The sequence below is a fragment of the Ornithodoros turicata genome, chromosome 6 (genome assembly GCF_037126465.1).
Source record: "Ornithodoros turicata isolate Travis chromosome 6, ASM3712646v1, whole genome shotgun sequence".
Classification (NCBI taxonomy): Eukaryota; Metazoa; Arthropoda; class Arachnida; order Ixodida; family Argasidae; genus Ornithodoros; species Ornithodoros turicata.
The window spans coordinates 1,800,006-1,810,270 of NC_088206.1; the positions used below are offsets into that span (position 1 = coordinate 1,800,006).

At 46.3% G+C, this 10,265-nt stretch overlaps 1 protein-coding gene across 1 annotated transcript; it reads left to right on the plus strand.

Moving 5' to 3' along the window:
* The first annotated feature begins 1,299 nt into the window (after window positions 1–1,299).
* LOC135397552 (uncharacterized) lies at window positions 1,300–9,352 on the plus strand. The gene is made up of 7 exons (XM_064629145.1): window positions 1,300–1,595; window positions 2,084–2,188; window positions 2,987–3,100; window positions 4,411–4,568; window positions 6,226–6,385; window positions 8,586–8,735; window positions 9,159–9,352. Exons 1-7 carry the CDS (start codon window positions 1,315–1,317, stop codon window positions 9,292–9,294), a joined length of 1,104 nt encoding a protein of 367 aa, XP_064485215.1. The 5' UTR covers window positions 1,300–1,314; the 3' UTR covers window positions 9,295–9,352.
* The last annotated feature ends 913 nt before the right edge of the window (window positions 9,353–10,265 follow it).

Genomic DNA, 10,265 nt, shown 5'->3' on the forward strand with positions numbered 1-10,265 from the left:
TTTAGTGTGTCTAACCGTGCCCGACATCTCACCATTGGCACCGGTACTGACTGGCGTCAATATCGCCGGACGTCACAGCTGACGCTGGTCCTATAGAGACAATACAGCCAGCAGCACCTCAACACCTGTTGGATCAACCGACAATCATAAAGCTCACTCAAAACATAACTCGCCACTTGTACGTATCTATCTCGCATGGACCACAGTATACGTCTACCACTCTGCGGTATAGGGAGTTCGCCGAAATCATACTGTTGCCACCAAAGTTCGTGCTGTCCTGTCTCTCTATCTGTCCACGTCTTAGCATGACGAAAACGCGTAGGAACAGAGAACAAGACACGGAATGCGCCGTCCGTATCTTGTCTCTGTCCATTCGCGTCCTCTTCGTGTTAAGTGTAAACTAACACGCTCACCATCTTCTCGCCACTTACGTCCACGTCTGTAATCCGCTCACAGCCAGAGTTGATTCGCGGCGCTAACACGGAATCTAAAAAACAAAAAAAGAAAGAAAAAAAAACTGCTCTATAGGGTAGTTGACGTCGATGTCAACCTACAAGTTTTGCAGCTTAACGTGTATTTTATTTATTTATTTATTTGGATAATACTGCCGGCCATCAGAACCAACCAGAACCTCTGTATGAGAGTGAAACTTGACCAAGTTGAGTTCCTCACATGACGTGTGAGAAAGCTTTATCTTCCCCCGGACTTTTTTTTTTCGTAGATAGTGCCTTTCCACCGTATTTGAACTGACATCTCGACAAGCCGTTGTATGTAGCGTCAAGCTGTTTCACTCCTCAGGTATACGACTTCCCTCGCTGCCCCTTCTCCTCGGATTATATTCGCTGGGGTAGTCAGATGTTTATGTCAGCGACGAATCGCTCACGAGTTGCAAGTGAGCACGAGATGAAAACCGCAAGGCCAACGCCATGCATAGGGTTTGCTGACGTCATCCATATAGCGCGAGACGTGGTTGTTTCTGCTGTCGTTCGCTGCCACTGACTACAAGACTGGTATAGTGTCGAAAAAGTGAAAAAAAAAATTCTATTAGAAGTCGACCCACGACGCACATGCCCTCAGAGCTTTACTCGTGAAGTTGCCCACCTCTGCGAGGCCGAGAACTGCGAGCTCTTTCAGCGCCACCAACACCACCAGGTGAAAATTACGGTGATATATTGTTCAAATAATATTCACACAGTGCGGAAAAGTGAACGCGATGAGGGTGAGGACTATCAGCAGAGCTGGCGAGAGGGAGGGCAGCCGACGATGATGCCATGGGACTCGCGGGACCCAGGGCCCGTCGTAATCATGTAGACTATGTTATCGAGACGTGAGGAGGGCGCCCGCGGGCATTGCCCATCCCTGGGGCCCGTAATTTCTCTCGCCGGTCCTGACGATCAGGACCTACGTCATGGCAGCAAATCCACCGTGCTTTCTTTCTGTTATTTCTCTGGCCAGACAAGCGTTGTGAAAACGAGATCGTCAAAGGCAAACATCTGTTGGGATCATAAACTTGGGGCTACGTTCGTCTTATTGAAACGAAACGAGTATCTCCGGGGGGCTCTTCGTTCTGCCGTTTCCAGTATTTTACGTACAAGGTGAGTTTCCCATATCGTGTGGGCTGCAATTGAAATTCGAGACACGTTCGACGGAGCTGACATGTGCTCCGTCATGCGACAGGAGCCAATATTTACATCAGTATCAAAACTTGCGAAGTCACCCATGTCTCTAGTGCGTTTTCCTTTGGACGAGGTCATTACGCTTTCCTTGGTCGTCAGCAGCGGTCATAATATTGTGCTCCGTTAGGCCGGTTTTACACTACCGTAGTTGTCGTCCGTTTGCTTGAAAATGGAACCTGAAAGCAATAGATGACAGCAGGTTCCTACGGGCCCATTTCGGCTGCCATAAAAACGCAACGAGAAAAACGTTAATGTGAAATGGGCCTTATTATAAAGGGTAGGTAAGTTGATCACGGAACCTCGGATGAGTTTTATGTATTCCGTAGCAAAAAACAAACACTTCAAAATAAAATAAGAACGTGCACCCGTAGAGGAACTAATATGTCGTTACAAATCTTTTTCATAAGGACAATGGACCTTATGTCATATCTATACTTGGTTCTCATCCTGGCTACTGCGACAACCGACAACAAGAAAGAGGATAAGAAGGCCGACGTGGAGAGTTTTGCCAGGTACTTGGATTAAATGAAAAAAAGAGAAAAGAGACTGTACTCTATTCTCTACGTTGCACACCAAGGAGCCAGGCTGGCTTCCATGGGGGCACTTGGTGACGTGTCAGCTTGCTGGTCCCAAAGTAGCGGATTCTAATCTGGTGAAGGACGTTTTGCATTGTTAATCCGGGATGCTGAGGGTCGAGCTCACGTTAAACGATAATCGGGCAACCGCTTGGTGATAGTTATTACTCTGTTGCAGCGGTAATTTGTAGCTCCACGTCGTGAGACAACTACGGTCTGTGAATTATTTTTGTTCATCTGAGGGTTCTGTAATGTGCACCGAAATCTGAGCATACTGCACGCCACATTTAACGTCTCCTGCGGATGACAATGTGCCTGGGCAACCCGTATACCCAGCCATCAAGTTGCTGGCGTCCTTGACCTCAGGATCAGTCGACCAGACGCGAGATTGGCGGACACATTCCCAACAAATCCACCAAGGATGGTCCAACAGATCAGAGGCTGCACTTGTCTTGCTGACATATCTGTTAGTATTTGCAATTTCATGTTCACGGCACAAGTTGCTCAGACACGCCGTCTTCCTTGACGGACGTTAAATACTGCTGCCGTGTGCTGAGGCAGGTGCGCGTAACAGAAACCTCAGGTGGGCAAAATTATATCCACAGAATGACCACAGCGGCGTCGCTGATGATCATTGTTGTCTTGCGACGTAACGGCAGCAATTATCAATTATCACGATGGTTTTAAGTGCTGTACTGTCCGGCTATGCCCCCCCCCCCCCCATTATTTATATAGGTTTGGGAGTACTGGACATGTCTTCAAAGGAACAGCAAAGGGCCAACCAGTTCTCGTTGGTGTGGTAACCGGCCCAGACGACAGCATGACAGACTGTGATATCGTACTTGGCAGGTGAGCGAAAATTTATTCAAAAAGATGCATTCGACGCATAAGTAGTATAAGTTAGTTGGGAAGGCGGTTGTATGAGAGTTAGCGCATGGCAACGGGCTCTTAGCAACGGCCACCTGCACGATCTGGATCACCCGGGGTAGGGTACCCGCGACGCCCACGTGGACGTCGACTCCTCCCGAACGCACCTGTGCGTTGGCTCCTCGCGATCTCGCCAAGTATACTGCATCACAGACGAGACATCTGCATCTGGCGCGTCAGCATTGACGAAGTATGCTCGTGAGGACAGGGAGAGAATGCTCCGTGTCCGTGCCAGTGTTACCAAGTCTTGTCCGGTTGTCCCTACATGTATGAAACCAGAAAAACCTCTAGAATTCGGACAAAAACTTCCGTGTATGGAATATTTTCATTAGAAATCACGCTGCCACGACAACAGTTTAATCAGATATCGGTCGACGCTCGTACTTTCGTTCAATACAGCTTTATGAAAACACCCATTGTGCGCCTCAGCTGCCAAGAAGAGGCGCGAGAAATGGATATTTCTTTTCTGCAACCAGAGGAGGCCCACTGGAGCGAAAAAAATATGTAAATAAGCCGACAGCGATCAATCGTGATACAGTGCATGATATTGTACGCAATGAGCTTTCCTTCAACTGGCAAAGTGCTTGGCTCGATTGTCAGTGGTACCAAAAGAGCCCAGCATGTGTTCAAGCAGCCCAGTGAGCCCTTATTTTTGCTTTTGGTCTGGAATTAGAGCCCGAGCTGTTTAAGATGGGAATCCTACGCCACCGTGTTGCGCTGGGTTGAAAAAAAGCTTGGATATGGTGAGGTGGTGTTGCAATGTCTTTCATTGTAACACCTGTTCGTTCTATGCTATGTTTGTTTAACTGTTCACACATAACTACAAGGCCCTCTGCTGTAAACATTGCAAGACAAAAGAGAGAACATCCCCGGATTTCCTTCCATAGCCTCTAAATCGAAATTCTTTCTGCTAGGCTGCGGCACTAAGCCCTCTAGATTCAGAGGGAAACCATCCACCTTGGCAACACTGTCGTGCACCAGGAAACAAACACGAGATACACATTAGACGCGAATTTAGCAGGTACAGCTCGCTGTCGGACGTGTTGTACCGGCTGGCTCTCGTTCGGCTTGGGGTCTGTACAAGCTGATCGAAGATCGAAACCCATGTGTACCACTTGGGCGTAACGCGTTTCCCATTTCATGCGGTATACCGAACCGTTACAATATTTAGAGTGCACACATGCTGTCGGCCATATCGGCACCACAACTGAACGCTACACATTATTGTTTAGGGAGTCGGTTGATAAGGCCATGAAGCTGTTACCACCAGATGCTGTGTCCGAAGCGACGGAAACGCAACTTGTCGTACCCCTGGTGGCCTGTACCAATTTTCGCCGCAACAACGTCAAAGGGCGTTCTTATCCTGAAAACACGTGGCTCATCTATCCCGGTAGGCGTTATTTATTTTCTTCTATGCAATACCTCTGTGACATGGGTAGACTTCCATCATCATTGAAACAATTGAAATCGTTGAACATGCGCGTAGCGCCACCAAGCATATGACATGTAAACTTCTCAAAGAGAATTGGATCCAATGCTCTTTGCGAGGTTGACCCGTCGCACACTGGATGGCGCTACGCGGAAGTACAATGGCCATTGGTTTCAATGGTCATTCAAGCCTGCCCTTGTCACAGTGGCATGATATTGTTGCTCCGTGAACTGAGAAGAAATGTCCTGTGTTTTTTTTAAACGTGGCGTACAGACGGACATCAAAACGTGTACTTGTTGTGCAAGACATCGTCGAAGTAATGTGGAATATTTTGCTCTAATTTCTGCAATTTTTCTAGGCTAAAAGGGACTACCGCATCCAGAAACGCGTGTATGAGACCGAGGAATGTTGGGCAGCGCTTCACCGTCTACTTGGCCAAGTTTCTCTTCCACATTAAACAAACGAACTTTAAAGATTCGCACCCCTCCTTAGCTAAAGTTAGCCCCAGTGATGGTAAAGTATGATGATGTAAGCAAAGCACACGAATGGGAGCGGTAACGCAGGAGGTTGTCTCCGAGCTCGTCTGCTTCGCGTTCGCACCACAATATATTAAGTGAAAAGTGTTCGGTAGATACGCCGACTTTTGCTTACCCGTGTGAGTTCCGATGTGATCATGTCTCATGGAACACGGCGTTATGCTCCCGCCTGTACGGACGCGTCCGACGCTAACCCAGAAGTGACGTAACACTAGCCGATCACAGACTCTTCGCTGCCTGCGGACGCCATTCTACCCGCCTGCCGGTCGCCAAAGGCCCTCGGGCCGCTCTCTGATAGGGTTTGTCTGAGTGACGTTTTTCCCGATTTTCAGAGAGGGAATAGACCTTTTCACAAAAGTAAGCGCCATCTGTGGCACGCAAGGGATCATGGGAATTTGGAGCGCCTTAGGGCCGGTTTCACCAACGCCGATTAGCACTTGAACCGAGATCCGCGGTCCCTTAAATGAAATTTAAGGCTTATATGTGCTTCACTAAAGATAGTTATTGTTACTGAAACATTTACCAGGTCGCTAACTAACGTTTGACAAGTTTTAGCTCGTATTGGCAACTGTAGGATGGGACAACCGAAAGCTTGCCCACATCTCACCTCAAAAACTCGTATTGCCAACCTCACCTCACCTCACCTCAAAAACTCTACAAAAAAACCGCAACGTCTGTTCAAAGATAACTAGCGTTAGTGAAACCGGGCTTCAGAGCATTACAAGACGGCCAGAGGCGGGGGTAGAAAAAGAACAACAACATTCACGGTGTTCGCATCAGCAGCGTCAGCCGGGCCGAAGCAGACGACGGAGCAGTGTCCCTCAAAGTTCCCATGCTGCTTTGCGCCGCGCACTGGGTGCCACGTGCATCTTTTTAAAATCATCTATTCCGAGATACTCTCAACATACGTCGTCTGCTCTTGCCATGTATTACACCTGCACAGAAACTACTACACTTTTTCGCGTCGGGTTTTCGGTTTTATTGTCGGCGATGAACGAGGACTAAAACGGAATTATAGCTTCGGAACCGAGCGGGACGGATGGGACAATCCCTTCAACTGTTGCTCATTGTATTGAATGCAGGTACAAAGTGGTGCGGAAGTGGCAACATCGCTCTGCATGAACAGGAACTGGGCGAATTGATCGAGGTGGACAAATGTTGCAGACAGCACGATTATGCCACGGAGACAATCAACCCCAGGGAGACAAAACATGGACTCACAAACTACAGAGGTTATCCCATGTCAGTACCAACTTCAATCTCTTTCACTATTGTTTATACAACGGATGCCATCCCTGGGGTTCGGGCCGTGGTGTCTACTGGCGTTTTTTTTTAGTTCTCATTATTTCGGGGTTGTTAACTCTGAAAGAGCTCTAAAACGGTAATTATCTGTAATTCTCCCAGTGCGTCACCTCAAGTGCGTTGAAGAGAGGAAATTACTCAGTATCTGGTGAATTTATGTCGCGAGACAACTGTGCTCATGAGCGACGCCACTGAGTAACTGAGTCGGGTAACTTCCCATGTACTTTTAGTTTTACTTCTTTTTAAAAATCTTATATCGATTTAACAATATCTTAATCACAACTAAACTGTATCTTTTAGCTGTTAATTCTTGGACTGTGTTGGCACTGAACTACAGGGCTTGCCCTCACAGTCCCGCTTTGTGTACATTTTTGCAACATAGACTACATAAAGATTACCAAAGATTACCACTGTGGTCGGTGCGTGGACCGTGGAGATCGGAAGTTAAAGGGATTCCAACACTTCATCTCAAGTTATTTTCGGATGAATGTGGAATGCACGTGCATTCCAAGTTTTACAGTGAGGGAAATAGACACGGCGTAGAAAACCGGCGCCGCAACTACCGAAACTCGTACGGCTCCGACCGTGGTTGCCAGGTGAAAATCATGAAAAGTCGCCAGCGCCAAGAAAATAGCAAAAAGTAGCCAGTATAGCGTGTACTTAGCCAGTTGTATCGCCAGTGTCCCGTAGGCAGCATATAACATGATGATATGATAAATTAAATATAAAATATGATGATATGATAAATTAGCAATTTGGACGATATCTTATTTTGTGAAAGAGAAACGACAGAAACAGAGGAAGTCATAACCAGTCTAGCCGCCACTGCATAATCAAAGATAAAGCTTATGGTAATTTGTATAATTATTAGTCGCTTCTTTACATGGCGACACAACTATAATCATGAGCGACACCGAAGTGCATGGTCAGTGGATAAATTTCACGATCTCTAAAACCGCAGCGCAGAAACAGAATAGCCCGAAGGACATCGCAGCGGTTGAGAGATGGCCGACCATCGTGTCATAAAGATGAAAACTGTCCCGTTATAGGTACATAGAAGACTCAAATATAACTGCCAAGAAGCTTTCACAAAATAAGCTAGAAAATAGCCATGTACGCCATGACAGTCAGAAAGTAGCCAATTTGGCGCAGAGTAGGCAAATCTGGCAACCTTTACTCCAATGATCAGTTTATGATGATACTGTTGGATGGAAATACAATTGCATTCAATTGAATTTAAATGTATTTTACAAGTACGTATGTTCAAGGGTTTATATCCCGACACTTAGAAAAATAATTATCTTTTCCTCATTGCTCTAGGCTGCAATACAATGTGTGCATGATGCAATGAAACACATCTTTCGAAGTGTCACAATCCCTTTCAGAAATGAGGTATAGCCGTTTATCGTCCCCGGGGGTCTTATGATGGAAACATTAAGATAGCGCTTTCAACTATTCCGCTGACCTTCGTAGGATTTGCTGAAAAGGAATCCGAATTAAATCAATCCAAACATGCAAGCAGGGTCTGAGGGTCAGTGAAATATGCAAAAGGATTATATTACAGGAAACTCCACCCTTCACTTTGGACACAATAGGACTTGGATCCATATTGTGAAGGGGCTCATTATTTCATTCCCCACATCACCACCAGGGTAGAGTATCGCCCCCTGGCGATGAAACTCTCCATTCCTCATCTTAAAAATAGAGTTGTTGTTCATCCTTCACTTCTATTTTTCTTTTCTCCTCTCCCACTAATAATCTAAATACTCTAGTTTCCCTGTTGTGGTTCGAACCCTTCTGATGGCGACATGAACTTGGTTGAGTTGCTCAGTGCAATACTGATCTCAGTGCGTCTACCGAACTACTTTAGGTCTATACTGACTATATCTAATACTACTAATATATCGACTACCTATATCTAATGATATCTAATATTTAATCTACTGATTATACTGTGGCGCCCCTGATGACCATAATATAGTTGTCTCGCTACAAAGAACTCGAAATTATATTATTATTAACATTCAGCACCGGTATCGTGTATTTGGGATGTCATTACCAGCGCAACTCAGTTGTCTTTTCCCCCATTAGCAACCACGTGTGCCATAGAAGCACTTACTTCTGGAATTTTACCCTACAGAACCACCTGCAATGACGACTGGAAGTTCTACGCCTGTCTGAAGAAGGAAGGCTCCCCGGCAGCCATGGAAATCGGTCATATATATTTCGACATGCTCTCACCCTTGTGTTTCCTGAAGAATCACACAACTGAGTGCCAGGAATATTTCACGTAAGCAGCACCAGCGGCAAAACGGTCGAAACAATTGGCCCAGTGTACGCGTTTATTCGTTCACGAGCATAAACGTCCATCACTCTTAAAAATGATGGATCGTGGTGGTACTGCTGAAGGTACATAAAAATGAACTTCACCACATAGCACGCTCCTAGCCAATCATCATCTTGAATGATACCGTTATCTGCCATGATTTGTTGAAAACGAGAGGCGTACGCCTTTTTTCTTTGTGACACTTATGTCGTTCATAATTGTCACAAAAAAGGCGTACGCCTCCCGTTTTCATCAAATCAGGGCAGATAACGATATCATTCGAGATGGTGGTTGGCTAGGAACGTGCTATGCGGTGAAGTTCATTTCTAACAGTGCAAGTTAATGGAGGTATTTCTCTTTCCTGTCGTCCACGCCTGATTTCCTTAGGAGCCACCAAAGCGTGTGCAAGACGTACGGAATTGACAAGAGCAAGCCGCAGACGTGGCAAAAGGTGTGGAATCCAACCTTCGCCATCGCCACGCGGCCATCAGGATGCGCACCAATGACCGAGCAGCGAAAATGATCCTTGGTGTACGTTATGGACGCCAAACATAAAAGTTGAATAAAATCCGATTGTGTTATTTGAAATGTGGGTTCCTTGTACCGTACAGTCGTCTAGAGCCATCTCTTCGCTGCAACGCAGTTAATTTTTTATTCCGTGTTAGCGCCGCGAAGCAACTGTGGCTATGACGGCGTACAGATGCGGACAGGTGGAGGGAGGACAGCAGGAAGGAGTGGGGGACAGGGGGGTTAGTATGCGTGGAACGCAGTTAATTTCGTCATCTTGCTTTTTCTTGGTATTGCAGGCCTCACGCTGGCTTTGAACACAATGTTTAGTACACGTGTTGCATAAAATCATTCAATGCTTTAATTACTCATTCTGGTTAATTTCTTAACAAATTAATTTATTTTAATGAAGGAATTTCCAGCAAGTTAGTGGTATCGTAAAGGTTATCTTCATCATGGCAAAAGTTGCTGAGACACGCCGTCCTTCTAGCGCCCGTTAAAGGGACAGTCGCATCCTTTCCAATCGATTTCGAAATTATGGCGCCATTTTATTCATCGAGGACCACTGACCACGGTGTCGAAAATCCCACGCGAAATAGTTTGACTGTAATTCGATGGAATACTTGAGAAGAGCAGACGCCGGATGTTGAGAGTATGCCGTAATTCTCTCTCTCGAAAAAGGCGAAAACGCCATCCCCTACACCACTCATCAGAGCACGGGCTTGAGAAAGGGATGGCCCCTTTCTCTCGACGGCCCCTTTCTCCTCTGAGCGCCGCCCTCTCACTCCTCCTGTTTGTGAGTGACGTCATCATGATGTCTTTGCGCCGGAAACTCTGCAGCTGCGGAAGTAGCGCCGACCTTCAAAATTCGTTTGTTTGATACCTAAGCACTTTTCGGACAGAAACAAATAAAAAATAGCCAAGTAGATTGTTGGCCGATGCCTAAAAGAGAGGTATATGTTGCATAGATGGGTTTCTGGATGTGAC

Excerpts from the sequence above, each read along its gene's own strand:
- LOC135397552 (XM_064629145.1), top strand. The coding sequence starts at position 1,315 with ATGTTATCGAGACGTGAGGAGGGCGCCCGCGGGCATTGCCCATCCCTG. Across the intron at positions 2,189-2,986 it reads GACGTGGAGAGTTTTGCCAG|GTTTGGGAGTACTGGACATG; the intron begins GTACTTGGATTA and ends TTATTTATATAG. Across the intron at positions 3,101-4,410 it reads TGTGATATCGTACTTGGCAG|GGAGTCGGTTGATAAGGCCA; the intron begins GTGAGCGAAAAT and ends ATTATTGTTTAG.